The sequence below is a fragment of the Oncorhynchus keta genome, chromosome 27 (assembly GCF_023373465.1).
Source record: "Oncorhynchus keta strain PuntledgeMale-10-30-2019 chromosome 27, Oket_V2, whole genome shotgun sequence".
NCBI classification, from domain to species: Eukaryota; Metazoa; Chordata; class Actinopteri; order Salmoniformes; family Salmonidae; genus Oncorhynchus; species Oncorhynchus keta.
Genome location: NC_068447.1, coordinates 29,166,976 through 29,185,085, shown reverse-complemented (window position 1 = coordinate 29,185,085; position 18,110 = coordinate 29,166,976). Strand labels below are relative to the sequence as shown.

Here is an 18,110-nt window from a genome sequence, read left to right as displayed (position 1 = left end):
ATAACATTACAGTGGACATTGTGGTATATAACATAACATTACAGTGGACATTGTGGTATATAACATAACATTACAGTGGACATTGTGGTATATAACATAACATTACAATGGACATTGTGGTGTGTAACATAACATTACAGTGGACATTGTGGTGTATAACATAGCATTACAGTGGACATTGTGGTGTGTAACATAACATTACAGTGGACATTGTGGTATATAACATAACATTACAGTGGACATTGTGGTGTGTAACATAACATTACAGTGGACATTGTGGTATATAACATAACATTACAGTGGACATTGTGGTGTGTAACATAACATTACAGTGGACATTGTGGTATATAACATAACATTACAGTGGACATTGTGGTATATAACATAACATTACAGTGGACATTGTGGTGTGTAACATAACATTACAGTGGACATTGTGGTATATAGCATAACATTACAGTGGACATTGTGGTATATAACATAACATTACAGTGGACATTGTGGTATATAACATAACAATGGACATTGTGGTATATAACATAACATTACAATGGACATTGTGGTGTATAACATTACAGTGGACATTGTGGTGTGTAACATAACATTACAGTGGACATTGTGGTGTGTAACATAACATTACAGTGGACATTGTGGTGTATAACATAACATTACAGTGGACATTGTGGTATATAGCATAACATTACAGTGGACATTGTGGTATATAACATAACATTACAGTGGACATTGTGGTATATAACATAACATTACAATGGACATTGTGGTATATAACATAACATTACAATGGACATTGTGGTGTATAACATTACAGTGGACATTGTGGTGTGTAACATAACATTACAGTGGACATTGTGGTGTGTAACATAACATTACAGTGGACATTGTGGTATATAACATAACATTACAATGGACATTGTGGTATATAACATAACATTACAGTGGACATTGTGGTATATAACATAACATTACAGTGGACATTGTGGTATATAACATAACATTACAGTGGACATTGTGGTGTGTAACATAACATTACAATGGACATTGTGGTGTGTAACATAACATTACAGTGGACATTGTGGTATATAACATAACATTACAATGGACATTGTGGTATATAACATAACATTACAGTGGACATTGTGGTGTGTAACATAACATTACAGTGGACATTGTGGTATATAACATAACATTACAGTGGACATTGTGGTGTGTAACATAACATTACAGTGGACATTGTGGTATATAACATAACATTACAGTGGACATTGTGGTGTGTAACATAACATTACAATGGACATTGTGGTGTGTAACATAACATTACAGTGGACATTGTGGTATATAACATAACATTAGAATGGACATTGTGGTATATAACACAACATTACAGTGGACATTGTGGTATATAACATAACATTACAGTGGACATTGTGGTGTGTAACATAACATTACAGTGGACATTGTGGTATATAACATAACATTACAGTGGACATTGTGGTGTGTAACATAACATTACAGTGGACATTGTGGTGTGTAACATAACATTACATTGGACATTGTGGTATATAACATAACATTACAATGGACATTGTGGTGTATAACATTACAGTGGACATTGTGGTGTGTAACATAACATTACAGTGGACATTGTGGTATATAACATCACATTACAGTGGACATTGTGGTGTGTAACATAACATTACAGTGGACATTGTGGTATATAACATAACATTACAGTGGACATTGTGGTATATAACATAACATTACAGTGGACATTGTGGTATATAACATAACATTACAGTGGACATTGTGGTGTGTAACATAACATTACAGTGGACATTGTGGTATATAACATAACATTACAGTGGACATTGTGGTGTGTAACATAACATTACAGTGGACATTGTGGTATATAACATAACATTACAGTGGACATTTTGGTGTACTGTATAACATTGTATAGCAAAGTTGATCAATAGTGTTTGTGACACTGAGCAGTAAAAGTGACTAGATTCTCCTCAGAGTTAATGATCTCTAGTAACTTATGAGAACATCTGCTACTGTTTAACTTCTGTTCTCACCCAATTGAAACAAAGTTTGGGAAGAAATTGTGATGATATTACAGATAAGGTGTTTGAATAAATGTATGAATGGGTTTCGTCTATACAGTTTAATCATAAGTCATTATAGATATAAAAGGTAAATATCCTACCCCTCAGGAGACCTTCTTCCAGCCATCTCTGTGGAAAACAAAACATTCACGTTTAGACTAAGTTATTACATAGATAAAAACAATGCAGTCAATAGCAGTCTCATTCTACAAGCTTATCTATGATAGCATGGCAGAGCTCACCCAAGCAATTATGAATGAGATCCAATGGGACCATGACCATGCTGAGACAGACTCACCTGAGCTATTGGAATGAGGGAGTGAATGCATGCTCTGGTCCTCCTTTCCAACAGACGGCCATCCATTGAGTCTTGGCTTTACTGTTGGGTCTTGGGCAGAACTAGGGCCCATTGTGTTCCTTTTTGATGCAAGCCCCGCCATCACAGTGGCTTCAAAGCCCTTGGCCATGGTAGAGACAGAGTTCGCTGGTGACGTAGTGCACTCTTCATCACTGTTGTCAAAGTCAAACTTCATACCTTCCTCTTCCTCCTCCATCTTAGAGGCCATGTTGGACACAGGCACTGGAAACATGAGGGGAGAAAGTTATACAAAATGAGACGTGCTGTTACAAATTACAATTACACAATGCATCTTCAATCATTCCGGAGACAACACATTATTTCCAAAACACTGCAGTGATCTCATATGTTGTCAGTGTACTATTGACTACCAGCGCTATTTTTACTGATCAGCCTTTTCTCTCAACAAATACTGTAGGTCTAAATGAGGTATTCTCACACTAAGGCAAAGTATTGGGAAGATTGAGGTCTGCAACAGCATTTACAGTATACAGTGCATTCTGAAAGTATTCAGACCGTTTCCCTCTTTCCACATTTTGTTACGTTACAGCCTTACACCAAGATTGATTAAATAAATAAAATCTCATCAATCTACCCCATAACGACAAAGTGAAAACAGGTATTTAGACATTTTTGCAAATGTATTACAAATAAAAAACAGAAACACCTTACTTACATAAGTATTCAGACTCTTTGCTATGAGACTCGAAATTGAGCTCAGGTGCATCCTGTTTCCATTGATCATTCTTGAGATGTTTTTACAACTTGATTGGAGTCCACCTGTGGTAAATTCAATTGATTGGACATGATTTGGAAAGGCAAAGATCTGTCTATATAAGGTCCAACAGTTGACAGTACATGTCAGAGACAAAACCAAGCCGAGAGGTCGAAGGAATTGTCCATAGAGCTCAGAGACAGGATTGTGTCGAGGCACAGATCTGGGGAGGGTACCAAAAAAATGTCTATAGCATTAAAGGTCCCTAAGAACACAGTGGCCTCCATCATTATTAAATGAAAGAAGTTTAGAACGACTAAGACTCTTCATACAGCTGGCCACCCGGCAAACTAAACAATCCTGTTGGAAGGTGAACCTTCGCCCCAGTCAGAGTTCCTTAGCGCTCTGGAACAGGTTGTCATCAAGGATCTCTGTATCTCATGGTCTGTGTAGACAGGTGAGCCTTTCCAAATCATGTCCAATCAGTTGAATTTACCACAGGTGGAATCCAATCAAGTTGTAGAAACATCTCAAGGATGATCATTGGAAACAGGATGCACCCGAGTTCAATTTTGAGTCTCATAGCAAAGAGTCTGAATTCTTATGTAAATAAGGTATTTCAGTTTATTTGTAATAAATTTGCAAAAAAAATCTAAAACCTGTTTTTACTTTGTCATTATGAAGTATTGTCTGTAGATTGATGACAAAAAAATATGTAATCCATTTAAGAATAAGGCTGTAACGTCACAAAATATGGAAAAGGGGAAATGCACTGTTGGTGATCCGAATGCACTGTTGGTGATTTATATACTGTGTTATATTTTAATGCTGGGTTGGAACAAAAGCCTGTACACCTGGTACTGTAGCTCTCCAGGAACAGGGTAGGTGACTATCACATTAAACACAATGGTCTAGTCCAGCCATACTCAATAGGCAGACTGCGCCACTGCAGTTTGCATCCAGACCCAGAACAGGGTCAAAATGGACTGCGGATCCCGACCAAAATAAACACCAAAAACATTTTACTTCTTAAGCCTCCCTGCAGTCTGTCATTTTATTTTTTAAATCATGTGTTTAATGAAAATAACTCAAATATATTTTCATAATTTCCCTGCGCCTTGTTTGGTCCTTGAAATGCTCAGTCTGATCGTGTGGGTGTAATGAAACAAATTTGAAGATATTTACACTGACTGGCTGAAAGGATGGCTTAGAGCCCACCCCCTTACACAGATGAAAAAGTAATTGGTCTATTATAAATCAGATCACATTAGAATGTCATGATGTGAGCCAAAAGTTCCATCCTACCTCAAATTCAGAGGTTGCCCTTGTCCTATCGTGCTCTAGCGACTCGTGGAGGGCCTGGCGCAATGCATGCTGACACGGTCGCCAGGTGTACGGTGTTTCCTCCGACACATTGGTGCGGCTGGCTTCCGGGTTAAGCGAGCATTGTGTCAAGAAGCAGTGCGGCTTGGCGGTTTGTGTTTCAAATTGTATTCGAGTACCACTTGTCTAGCGGATTATAGGTCATTGTGGTGCCTAATAAGGTCTAATAAGGAAAACAGTCGCTGGGCAGGACTAAACCTTAACATATGGTAGCATTTCATTTTAAGGAGTGTAGCCTATGCCTGGATATGCCTGACAGTCAGAATCAAGCAGGAATAACATCACCTTGCTGACTTTCCTGGGATCAATCAACTTAGACATAAATCCCAGGACTCTTGGCCCTGTAGATGACAGTGGCTAACTGACTCGCCACGCACTGTTATTCTGCTACATTAAACCTTACCCTGTCGAAAACATTATTACACTTCAACAGGTACATTGATGCTAAGTTTACGGCCATCCTCTTTCATGCCACAAAAAAAATATAGGAGCAATGAACATAACTAAAAGAGAAGCATGTCATGTCAGGGGCCTAACATTGCTCTGGCTAGTGCATGTTAACTGCCCGTACTCCTATTCTCTGCAGGTGGATTCGTGTGGAGGGTGAGACATATGGCCCGCGTGGCAGCAGGAGTCCTTCTGACGCAGCATATGGTCATTAGGCTAAGACCCCATGCTGGGAGCTCTCACCTTTTCCCCTAGCCCTCCCCTAGCCATGAAGGGATTAAGTAGCTCCAGACTGGAGCCTGTTAGCTGCCAGGATGTTATCAGCACTGCACTCTGTTTGTCTGGGACAGGTTCCTTGTTTATGTTTGAGTGTACAGATTCCTCAGGTAGCACGTAACACTAGTACTGCTGCTGCCACTGCTATGTCACTGTGTGTCTGCTGACCTAATTTAATGGTAAAACTCACAAGTCAATGTTTGTCTCCACATTGTTACCAAATAGGATTTGTAAGGAATGCTCCTCAGATGGAACTTCTGCTTGAGGAAGCCCAAATAGATTCACAAATCCTTTATCACACATGGACATAACTTATGTACATTACTACAACCTGAACCACCTACCACCCGCCTCTGTTACATAGTACTAATCGCTTTGTAATTGTATATAAATAGGGATTTGTTACAGAATAGTCCCCATAACTCTTGTTTATTTATGACTGTTTTAATAAGATTTGACCTAAATCTCCTCTTTGTAAGGCAGAAATCTACAGCACATAACGATACTGACGAAAGTAGAAACTCACCTGAGGTTGGAGGGGGTGGGGGGGGTGGAGAAGCCATTGGTGTACTCTGTGGTCACATCAGCCTCTGTAAAAACAAATCAACCCAATGAATCACTGAGAACATTCTTTAACCTGATACGATGTGACAAAATGTCAATATCAGATTTGCTCCAATATAGATTTTTTTAGGCCATTGGACTTTTGGGTCTATTGGATTTTTGGGTCCGTTTCATAATGACCTTTTTGAAAGTATCAGCATAAAAGTTTGTTTTTCTTATAAATATCCATAAATGTTACATCAGTGACTTATGGTAACATATTTTTCCAGGGCTAACTATCCACTAAAATAACTCCATGAAAACGTATTGCTGCATTTCATGGTGACGGAACTCTGAACAACTCACTCAAATGGTCTGTAATAGTTGACACTTCACCTCTCTCAACCTCAAACCTACACTTAGAAAGACAGCCTGTGAAGACTAGACTGACCAGACAGTTTATTAGGTACACCCATCTAGTACCGGGTCGGAGTGCCCTTTGCCTCCAGAACAGCCTGAATTATTTGGGGCATGCTACAGGGTATTGGAAAAATTCCACAGGGATGGTGGTCCATGCTGACGCGATGGCATCATGCAGATGCTGCAGATTGGACAGCGGTACATTCATGCTGCGAAGATGCTCTATTGGGTTGAGGTCTGGGGACTGCGCAGGCCACTCAAGTAAACTGAACTTCCTGTCATGTTCCAGGCAATGTTTTTCCACTCTTCAGTTGTCCAGTGTTGGTGATCGCGTGCCCACTAGAGCCAGTAACTTCTAAGTTTTAGCTGATAGGAGTGGAACCCAGTGTCGTCGTCTGCTGCAATAGCCCAACCGTGACAAGAACCGACAAGTTGTGCGTTCCGAGATGCCGTTCTGCACACCACTGTTGTACTGCGCTGTTATTTGTCTGTTTGTGGCCTGCCTGTTAGCTTGCACGATTTTTGCCATTCTCCTTTGACCTCTCATCAACGAGCTGTTTTCACCCACAGGACTGGTGCTGACTGGATGTTTCTGTTTGTAGCACCATTCCCAGTAAACCCTAGACACTGTTGTGCGTGAAAAGCCCAGGAGGGCTTCCATTTCTGAGATACTGGGTCCGGCAATCATACCAGACTCAAAGTCGCTAAGGTCACTCGTTTAGCCCATTCTAACATTCAGTCGAACAGTAACTGAATGCCTTGATGCCTGTTTTATATAACAAGCCACGTCTGTAGGAGTGATCCATTTTTGTGAACGTGGGATGTACCTAATAAACTGTCCGGTGAGTTTATATGTACAGTACAAACACACACGTACACCTTGCGACAGTTCCTTGCATGCTCACAGTTGACTGTTCTGCCATAGGCTACCTGCGTGTGTTACATTCTTCAGATGTGTGTGGCAGATCCAGACATGCAGTACAGACTGACTTCACTCAACTGTGATCTGGGCAAGGCAGGCAGAAACTATAAACACATAACACAGGATGACTATCATCTCAGGCATGAAAGATCATAAATGCTCATTAATGATTAACAAATCAAAATGCTCCCAACTCGGTGGACTTTTTAATTCTAAAGACACACCCACACTGTGGTCAAAGGTCTTCATTCAAAGAACGCTTATCAAAACAACTAGCGGCTGTAGCTGAATGCAAACACTCTGATAAATGAAGGTGGTAGCAGCGTGCTGTTCGAGGGGGCGTATTGAACTTCTAGCTCTCACACTCCAGGGAGGGTCATTCCTGGCCTGTGTCCCAAATGGAATATCATTCCCTATATAGTGCACTACTTTTGACCAGAGACCATAGGCCCACAGAGCTATGGTCAAAAGTAGTGCACTATATAGATAATAGGGTGCCATTTGGGATACAACTTTGATGAATAATTCACAAGGCTATGGGGAGAAGGACGCCCATAGATGGAGCGGTCTTATGAATAGACCCCAACGGAGAGAAACCTCTGATCTACAGTCAGTCTGAGAACAGAGAACAGCGCATGGATTGTTTGGCTGAAGGGAACCCCAGTCAGTGACTGACTCCATACTCCCACACCAAGGACATTACTCAATCGAAACCTCTATCCCGGTTTCTGGGATGTATGTCGCAAACATCACTGCCCCACTGTAGCAAGAAAGCATGTAAAAACTACTGACAACATGTGTTACAGCGGCAACACTGAAGTTTTAATAGTTCATACATGTGTCACTTTTAATATTGATATCTATATTCAACTAGCAGATTAGTTGTGTTGGTATTTAAAGTAATAAGGGTGGTTAAATGTATTTGGTCACGGACAAGAGATTGGATTACTATGCAATAGTCAGTTCTGCTTGATCAAACATAAGAGTCAGACAATACTGTGGGAATGAAAATTAACCTGCATCATTTTATGACCAGCAAGTGAGTATTACATTTCAAAATGCACCACATAACATTGCAACAAAATATGCCCACACATGACATTTCCCAGACTTTACGAGAGCATGTGACAGACCACATGCATCAATAAAGGTAATAGCTGTTCTTATAGCAGGTGCTGCAAACTAAAGTTTACCATGTCATCCCATCTAAAGACAAAAATAATATATGAAACTGTTGTACTTTATGTCATTACACCTAGACTTATCTCCCTAGGTAAAAACACTGGATATTTTAGAAGATACTTACACCTCTCTCTCTCTCGAGCAGTCAAAAGGAGTCAACCTCAGGCATTTAAAGACCCTGTGTAGTATTGCATAATTTGTTATCTACAATCTTTTCATAATGCACTTCTCCTCAAAATGGGTTGCTCTGTAAGATTTTCAAGTGCACCAGGTCACTCTCCTGAAATCTGGAGGTCACTCCCCAACACACACACCACCCCATCCTCCATAGTGGGGTCCAGGCTTTGTTGCAATGTGATGATGCAGAGAAACGGAGTGTAATGGACAGGCAAAAACAATGAGATCTCACCTCCTTGTTCTCTGTAAAGATTACCACCAGCCAGCCGAAAGCCTTCCTCCAGCCCTTAATCCCAAGGACTCTCCTCTACACACCCCCAAGTGTTAACAACGAATCCGGTTTGTCGAGTCTGCACCATCCCTAATACACTCACTTGACTTGATGACCAAGCCCCTTCCCTTGAAGCTAAATCAAGGGAGGGTTGTAAAGATGTCCTCTGTACGGTCCACTCTCATAAAACAGGGTTAGCTCTGAGCTTCTGGCTCTTACCAAACAAAGGCTGTCACTAGTTGCTGCTCCCACACTAGGATCAGGAAACTCCTCTCTCTATGCTTAGTGCTCTCGCTCCCTCTCTCCCCGCAGTGCGTTAACCGGCTCTTGATTGGCTGGTGGGGTGTTGAGCGCATTTATGCCTCTCGTGTCGGGATGTGCCGGTTAACGCACTGCGGGAGAAGAGGGAGGAAAAGGGAGGGCGATTGAGCGCTAAAGCATAGAGAGATGAGAGTTTCCTAATCCTAGTGTAGGGACAGCAACTAGTGACAGCCTTTGTTTGGTTACAGGGAGAAGCTCAGGGCTAACCCTGCTGTGTGAGAGTAGACTGTACAGAGGACTTCTTATACAACCCTCCCTGGAGAGCAATGGCTGAGTTCGTTTTGCATGGCCCGGTGCCCCACGTGAGTGGAGATTTTTCCTAAGGACCAGTGGTATTGTCTAAAATGAGCAAACCCCGCCTACCCGGGGCATATACATGTACAAATGACCTCGACTAACCTGTACCCCAGTACATTGACTCCGTACAGGTACCACTTGTATATAGCCTCTTTATTGTTATTTTGTGTTCGTTTTTATTATTTTTTACATTAGATTATTTAGTAAAAATTTTCTTAACTCTTTCTTGAACTGCATCGTTTGTTAATTATGGGCAAGTAAAATAAGCATTTCACGGTCATGTCTACTACACCTGTTTTATTCGGGTATGTGACAAATACAATTTGATTCGACTTGAAATCAAACTCGACCATTGTCAGATGTCAGAGGCAAGACTGACACCTATAGGCCTTTACTAAGTTACACAGGCACAATGTATTAACTCATTATACTGTTGTCACTAAATTTACCCTATTATAAAAATCTAAGGTTATATTGCCCTATTTTTTAATACATTGTCTACAATGTATAGCTCCAAATGTGTTTCAAAAGATCATGCCAGCTCATGGACTTTCAGTGGTGACATTTCCCAAACCCCATCCCTAAATTTACCAAACAAAGTGGCAGGGTCAGGCTGTTGAAATGAACAGTTAAAAAGGATGTAATTCACTGACATTGAGCAATTAGCTCTGGCAAATAATTGTTTTAACTAAGTCCCCTTTTATCTGTGGCTCTATCTTATATAGAGGGCTCCCGAGTGGCCCAGCGATCTAAGGCGTCACTACATTCCCTGGTTCGAATCCAGGCTGTATCACATCCGGCCGTGATTGGGAATCCCATAGGGCAGTGCACAATTGGCCCAGCGTCGTCCGTGTTTGGCCGGGATAGATCGTCATTGCAAATAAGAATGTGTTGTTAACTGACTTGCCTAGTTAAATAAAGATTACATTTAAAATAAAATACAAAAAAATAATAATAAACAATTTGCATTTGTAAAACATGTTACACTCATGGATTGTATTCACACCCCCGCCACGAGAGGGCGACATAATACTTTGGTAGCTTAATGGGTTGTAGTTTTCTTTACATTTTCTAAGTCCCATGTGTTTTGTAGTACCGACCGGTATGTCACGTCTCTGCACATATTTACATTTTAACAAAGAAGACAGGCGAAAAGGAGGGAGGACTCATAACGATAAAAGACCATCAATCAAAAGACCTATAGGCCAGACATCCACAACGAATCCCAGGTAAGCATTGAAACATATAACTAGCTATATTTTACAACTTTAATCACATGCAGCAGCTAATATACAAAAGGGAAAGTTGTAAGTATGTCACAAGTTATGGCTTTTTGCATTATCCAACTAACTAGAATTTAACCAATGTAAGGCAGTACCCACGTGGTTTCACAGAGCCGGAGACTGCAAGATTCTATTGTTTAAAATCAATCAAAGACGTGGAAGACGGACAGATGCACGACAGCCGCAGAATTAGGGATATCTCTCTCGCAAGCTTGTTAATTACAGTAACGTTAGTCACCGAATTAACGTTAGAAGGAAGATTATCTGAAAGCCAAAAGGTTTAGCTAAATTTTCTTCTCACCTTCAACTTTTACAGTTTGGGGGGGGAGAAAGTATTTTAATCGGGTGTATTGTAACTAGTTAGCTAAGGTTACCCAATGTTTGTCTTAGTTTAGAAATCGATTGCGAGTTTACGCTAGCTAGCTAAGTAGCTAGCACCGTTGGCTTGCTAACTCATTTAACAAAGTCCAGTAAACCGTCAGTGTGGCTATTTGTCATTTCCCGTAGCTAACTGACGTTAGCTAGTGGTATGTTTGCTAACAGGCCCTTTTTGAGCAACAATCTAGTAGCCACTGATTATGCTAGCACGTAGACAACAAAGAAATGCGGACAGGAATGCTAGCTAACCCGCGAGCCGCTATGGCTAATCTTGGCTAGCATTGGTGGCTTTGGCTTGTATACTTGAACGTAGTCTTTTAATGTTAAGTTTACGTATATGCTTAGTTTTCTTTGACTGTTTGTTTACATGTCTTCCTCGAGTTCAAAAGCATTGCAAATTGCTATGTCATCAGTTCAGCGTAGCAAGAGTTTGATTTCAGTATTGATTTTTAAAATATTTAACTAGGAAAGTCAGTTAACACATTTTCAAAGACGGCCGAGGAACAGTGGGTCAACTGCCTTGTTCAGGGGCAGAACGACAGATTTTTACCTTGTCAGCTCGGGGATTCAATCTAACAACCTTTCAGTTACTAGTCCAACGCTTCAACCACTAGGCTACCTGCCGCTCCATTGATATCACAATGCATGTCTGTTTTTGTTTACCCCCCCCCCAGATACCTTCACAAACATGCCACGCAAGAAGGTAACTGAAGTCTCTGGAAATGGTGGGATCAAGAGGAAGAGGGCAGGAGGCAAAAAGAAGGAAAGGGAGTTCAGCAGTGATGATGAATTTGATGATTATGAAGAGCAGGAGAACACAAAGAAACCTGGCAAGCCTGCTGCAAAGTCAGGCCTTCAACCAGTCACTGTGCCTGACGACATTAAAGAAAAAATAGTAAGTTTCCTGACCTGCAGGAGGTCAAATCAAAACGTCCAGGTCACCAAGAGGGGTTTGTGACTATAGAATTGTGGTTAACATGACTAGATATGTTGTTAGTCAAATGAATAAGGAGTGGTTATGCAGAGTAAAAAAGACCCACTGATCTTAAACACTGATCTGTCATTTTTGTAGAAACTTGACTTACCTAAAGTCAAAGGTCAACTGCTCATTTTTGGGGCCACCAACTGGGATCTCATTGGAAGGAAAGAGGTTCCGAAAGCACAAGGTATAACCCTGCCAAGTCCTGTAATGAAAATATTGCGTAATGCAAGGCTCCAGACTCAAAGCTATCCCTCAATAGCACTAGTGCTACCTGCTTTGGAAGTTTATTAAAGTAATCATCCTAATTGACTGCAGTATTGAAGTCAGTTGTTGTGTGTGTGTGTGTGGTCTCGCAGCGGCCTTCAGGAACCTAGGCCAGAACCTGTGGGGTCCTCACCGTTACGGCTGCCTGAATGACGTGCAGGTCAGCAGTGTGGTGTCTGGGCCCTGTGCTGCCCACAGCCTCCTCATCACCACAGAGGGCAAACTCTGGAGCTGGGGTAGGAATGTTGTTCTGTAATAGATTGTAGTTTATATACTTTCCAAATGCACTGTATTCAGACCCCTTGACTTTTCACATTGTTACAGCCTTTTATAAAATGGTTAATTGTTTTTCAACTCCTACACACACACCATAATGGCAAAGCAAAAACTGTTTAGAATAGTTTGCAAATTTATTACAAATAAAGATCACATTTGCATAAGTATTCAGACCCTTCACTCTGTACTTTGTTGAATCACCTTTGACAGCAATTACAGGCTATAAGCTTGGCACACCTGTATTTGGGGAGTTTCTCCCATTCTTATCAGCAGATCCTCTCAAGCTCTGTCAGGTTGGATGGGGAGTGTCGCTGCACAGCTATTTTCAGGTCTCTCCAGAGATGTTCGATCGGGTTTAAGTCTGGGCTCTGGCTGAGCCACTCCTGCATTGTCTTGGTTTCATGGTCTGAGTCTTTAGGTGCCTTTTGGCAAACTCCAAGCTGGCTGTCATGTGCCTTTTTACTGAGTAGTGGCTTCCGTCTGGCCACTCTACCTTAAAGGCCAGATTGGTTGACTGATGCGGAGATGGTTGTCCTTCTGGATGGTTCCCCCCATCTCCACAGAGGAACTCTGGAGCTCTTGTCAGTGACCATCAGGTTCTTGGTCATCTCCCTGACCAAGACCCTTTCCCCTTGATTGCTCAGTTTGGCTGGGCGGCCAGCTCTAGGAAGAGTCTAGGTGGTTCCAAACTTATTTTTAATTAAGAATGATGGAGGCCCCTGTGTTCTTGGGGACCTTCAATGCTGCAGAAATGTTTTGGTACCCTTATCCAGATCTGTACCTCGATACAATCCTGTCTCGCAGCTCTACAGACAATTCCTTCAACCTAATGGCTTGGTTTTTGTTCTGGTGTGCACGGTCAACTGTGGGACCTTATATAGAGAGGTGTGTCTTTTCAAATCATGTCCAATCAATTGAATTTACCACAGGTGGACTCCAATCACGTTGTAGAAACATCTCAAGGAAGATCAATTTCAACTCTCAAAGCAAAGGGTCTGAATACTTATGTAAATAGGTATTTCTGTTTTATTTTTAATACATTTGCAAACATTTCTAGTCCTGTTTTCACTTGGTCTTTATGGGGTATTGTGTGAAGATTGGTTAAAAATGTAATGTAGTCCATGTTAGAATAAGGTTGTAGATGTGGCAGAAGTCAAGGGGCCTGAGTGCACTGTATACCTCAGATGCAATCATTCTAGCTGGTTTGAGTCCAGGAGGAAAGGTCCATGTTGACGACCTCCTGCCTCTTAGGTCGAAATGAAAAGGGTCAGCTGGGTCACGGGGACACTAAGCGCCTGGAGGCCCCAAAGCTGATTGAGGCCCTCGCAGACGAGGTGGTGGTGGCTGCAGCCTGTGGACGCAACCACACCCTGGCATTGACTGAGGGTGGCACCGCCTACTCGTTTGGCGAGAACAAACTGGGTCAGCTGGGCCAGGGGAACCAAACTGATGCAGTCCTCAGTCCAGCCCCGGTAAGCAACATAAACTTCCCTATTCATATGCCTCATTATTGTTGCTGCTTTATTATAGGTCTAATATGGCCACTTAATGAGCCTGTGTTTATTGAATCTTCTCCTTGCCCCTCTCAGATCCAGTACAACGGGCAGCCCTTGGTCAAGGTGGCGTGTGGGGCAGAGTTCAGCATGGTGGTGGACTGCAAAGGGAACCTTTACTCGTTTGGATGTCCAGAGTATGGCCAGCTAGGTATGGTTTTAACTAATAGTACTGGACCGATTTAAAATCTATATCTCTATCTTCGCCAAAGTTATTCTTTGAAGAGTTAAATGGCAGCACAGTGACTCAGTCAAAAATCATTCCAAATCAAACGCTGACGTAGCACTTATTTTTACCTTGTTTTGGGTCACAGGACACAACTCTGATGGAAAGTTCATTGCCCGCGCCCAGCGCATTGAGTTCGACTGTGAGACCATTGCACGTCGCGTGACCATCTTCATCGAGAAGAGTAAGGATGGCCAGGTGACGCCTGTACCCAACGTGGTGGTCCGAGATGTCGCCTGCGGAGGCAATCACACGGTGAGGAGAGAAAAAAACAGGTCCTGTATTCATTGTCTTAAAGAAGGAATGCTGAGGGCCTCCCGAGTGGTGCAGCAGTCTTAAGGCACAGCCAGCTGTGACCGGGAGACATGTTTGGCTCAGTGTCGTTTGGGGGGGATTTCCTTCTCCCATCGTGCTATAGCGACTCGTTGTTGCGGGCTGGGCGCCTGCAAGCTGACTTTGGTCGCCAGCTAGACTGTGTTTCCTCCGACACATTGGTGCGGCTGGCTTCCTGGTTAAGCGAGCAGTGTGTCAAGAAGCAGAGCGGCTCGGCATGGTCGTGTTTTGGAGGACTCATGGCTCTCGACCTTCGCATCTCCCTAGTCCGTAGGGGGGAGTTGCTGCTTTGAAACACTTTATGAATACAGGCTTTGATCCCTACTGCCACAATTACCCCCATCAGACAGAAATGTGAATTTTAGAAATGTGCGTTTAGCCAAAATGTTGATTTACATTAGTTGTCCCCCCCAGTTAGCAGATGTTCTTATCCAGATCGACATAACAGCGAGTGCATACATTTTCTTACTGGTCCCCCGTGGAACCCACAACCCTGATGTTGCAAGCGCCATGCTCTACCGACTGAGCCTACTCTCTGCTTTTGCATAAATTCTGAATGTCGAGTAATTCCCTTCATAGTTAATGAACCCTGCAGATGGAGATGCTTGCATTCTGATCCTTAAATCTGGGTCCAAAAAGGAACTAAGCTGGTCTGAACATTTGTCACCAGCCTGCATTGAAAGCGATACTCTACTCAATGTGTTTTCACTGTCAATGGCTCTGGTTAATTCACAAATACCTTTTTTTTCTCTACCATGTTTTTTTTTGCACGAGGCTAACTCGGGTCAGTGTGTAAACTTTGTGTGTCCAGCTGATATTGGATTCCCAGAAGCGGGTGTTTTCCTGGGGCTTTGGTGGCTATGGGCGGCTGGGTCACACAGAGCAGAAGGACGAGATGGTGCCCAGACTGGTGAAGCTCTTTGACTTCCCCGGGCGCGGGGCATCCCAAATCTACACTGGCTATCAGTGCTCCTTCGCTGTCAATGAAATGGGTATGGGACACAATGCGTAACTCCTTTGAATGTTGAGTAATGAATAGATTTTTTTTTAAATTAAATGTTTTTTAACACCTATTCTCAATATAACACCACTATACCCATAATACTGTTACTTCCCTTAGTACCTGATGTATATTGTGGTGATTTCAAAGGGTACACCAACCAGGATTTGAACCTAGCATCTGTCAGTCTAATGCCTTAGCCATTACGCGATTTGGAAACTCTTGACCAGGATGCTGGTGTTTTTAATAAGGAAGCTATGCTAATTACCTTCCGTGTGCAGGGGGGCTGTTTTTCTGGGGGGTCACAAATACCTCGCGGGAATCTACCATGTACCCCAAGGCTGTACAGGACCTGTGTGGATGGAAGGTCCGCAGTCTGGCCTGCGGGAAAAGCAGTATCGTTATCGCTGCAGACGACAGCACCATCAGTTGGGGACCCTCCCCTACCTTTGGCGAGCTGGTAAGATGTAATATTTGTACGTATAAAACACATTTCTCACACCATTTTAGAAACATACCGAGGTGCTGGTGTGCTCATAAGACTGCTGAATTGGCGCATGTGTTCCAGGTTTTCCACCTATTATGACGTGTGTTTGTTACAGGGTTACGGTGACAACAAGGCCAAGTCCTCCACTACTGCTCAGGAGGTTAAGAGCCTGGATGGAGTTTACGCTGAACAGGTATGGAGCGGTAACAGAGACTGAATAAACACTATGAATCATTCTGTAGATGGGAACTGCATTTGTGTGTTCACTAGTTTGGGCCCATTCTCACTGTGGTGTGGTTGCAGGTGGTGATGGGATATGCACACTCCCTGGTCATCGCCAGACAGGACACTCCACAGGAACAAGAGAAGCTCAAGAAGCTGCCAGAGTACAACCCACGCACACTCTAATATGGTATCCTCCAGCCACCTCTCACTGTTTTGTTTTTTTTGCTTTCACTTCAGAGGCCCTCTAGGTCAACTGTAAGTCATGATGGATGGCTGGGGAGGGTGGGCTCTCACGAGTATGTATGTATGTATGTATGCATACGCCTTGAAAAACAAGTCGGGCCTACATATATTCCGAGGTTAATTCAGAGAAAATACGCTGCAAAAACTGAAACAAATCCACTCTGGACAGAATTCGCCCTGACCTCACAACAGTCAGACATCTACAGCTGGAGAGAGGATCTCTTACTACTCGTACTCTCCTTTCATTCCCCTTGCAAGTCCACTGAAGCATTCTCTATTTTCACGTTGTCTCTTTTTATTCTTCAGTTGTGAACTGATCAATGCCCTCGTCTCCCTCACAATAATGGGTGCTACATCAAAGTCCTCTTCGGGCTGATTTTAATTTCCAAGCGAGGGATCAATTCAAGACCAACACTCCATATCTGTGCCTTTTTGAAACAGTCTTTCGGGGTATGGAGTGAATGCATTTGCTATTTGTTCCCAAAGACCAATAGCAAAATTTAGTTTAAACTTTGTTCTTGAAGTCCATGGCAGTGTTACTGTTTGCCTGGTTGATCGGTGTGCACTGTCAGAGCATAATCAGGATCTGAGATGTGCCACCAAGTCGATGCTCTCCAGCCATTGACTTCTGTTACATTCCTTGGTTTTATGTCTCTTCATTTGTATGATTAAATGTTGGTGTTGAGGATGCGTAACTGTCCCTCAAATGCCAGTGTCTGCTTGTTGTCATTCTTGCCTTTTTTTCAGTGACTCTTTTTAGCCTGGGAAACCAGGTGTGGTCACTGTGCACTCTCGGCAATGAAAACCAGCAGAAATGTGGGTTGTGAGGACTTGAGTCTTACGCTTCTGTTTTAGTGCAAATGGTCAACTAAGTATGTATGCAATGAGTGGATATTCTGGTTTTAAATCAAGATGGGTTGTTTTCTTTTCATTTGTTAGTCTACCTGTATTGCAACAAATTGTTTTTGTCCGGGTCAGAAGACCTACATCTTGTTCAACATTTTGAAACTTTTTCATGGAAATGGTAATAAAGGTTTATGTAAATTGGGTGATTTTTCTTGAGTCTTTTTTTGCCTCCTGCCACACCACTTCAAGTGGGGAGGGAATGCTAGCTTCTGCTCGTCTCAGTAAATCTTGTCATCACTACTGTTCGTGTGAGTACATTTGATAACCAATCAGCCACTGTATTTTGCAGTTGCTAGGCCAGTTTTGTACATACTGATGGCTATGTCCACTACTTCATTTGGTGTCACTATTCTAATTCATCTTACCAGGCTTTGTCTGCCATAAGCACATTTCCCCATTTACTAATGAACATATCACACCTTACACAGGTTCCGAGTTGCCAAATACTAAAGATTCATGATGTACAGGTAACTACCAAAATAATGGAAACTTGAGTAAATGAGGGATCCCATCATG

The 18,110-nt window shown here is 42.3% G+C and overlaps 2 protein-coding genes across 9 annotated transcripts in view; one reads left to right on the top strand and one right to left on the bottom strand.

Annotated features, from left to right (window-relative positions):
* Positions 1 to 11,668, bottom strand: part of LOC118359725 (rho guanine nucleotide exchange factor 10-like protein) — a 33,283-nt gene extending 21,615 nt beyond the window's left edge. For 5 of the 7 annotated variants that reach the window (XM_035738373.2, XM_052482114.1, XM_052482112.1 and 2 more), the window contains exons 1-4: positions 8,782 to 9,437; positions 5,832 to 5,895; positions 2,425 to 2,706; positions 2,228 to 2,255 (exon numbers count right to left, since the gene is read on the bottom strand). In XM_035738373.2, the coding sequence (XP_035594266.1) occupies positions 2,228 to 2,255; positions 2,425 to 2,706; positions 5,832 to 5,868 (347 nt within the window). In that variant the 5' untranslated portion in view covers positions 5,869 to 5,895; positions 8,782 to 9,437. Of the gene's footprint in view, positions 1 to 2,227; positions 2,256 to 2,424; positions 2,707 to 3,160; positions 3,181 to 5,831; positions 5,896 to 8,781; positions 9,438 to 11,649 lie in introns of those variants that run through there. The other 2 variants (XM_052482113.1, XM_035738376.2) reach the window with 2 other exon arrangements.
* On the top strand, positions 10,515 to 17,737 carry LOC118359726 (protein RCC2 homolog). 2 transcript variants are annotated; one of them, XM_035738377.2, is made up of 11 exons: positions 10,515 to 10,667; positions 11,774 to 11,994; positions 12,172 to 12,265; positions 12,438 to 12,581; positions 13,873 to 14,093; positions 14,211 to 14,325; positions 14,489 to 14,655; positions 15,545 to 15,725; positions 16,015 to 16,193; positions 16,336 to 16,413; positions 16,524 to 17,737. In XM_035738377.2, the coding sequence occupies exons 2-11, from the start codon at positions 11,788 to 11,790 to the stop codon at positions 16,626 to 16,628; spliced, it is 1,491 nt and encodes a 496-aa protein (XP_035594270.1). In that variant the 5' UTR covers positions 10,515 to 10,667; positions 11,774 to 11,787; the 3' UTR covers positions 16,629 to 17,737. The 2 variants fall into 2 exon arrangements, with proteins under 2 accessions (XP_035594270.1, XP_035594271.1); XM_035738378.2 differs by lacking the exon at positions 10,515 to 10,667 and adding an exon at positions 10,836 to 10,999.
* Positions 17,738 to 18,110: the final 373 nt, after the last annotated feature.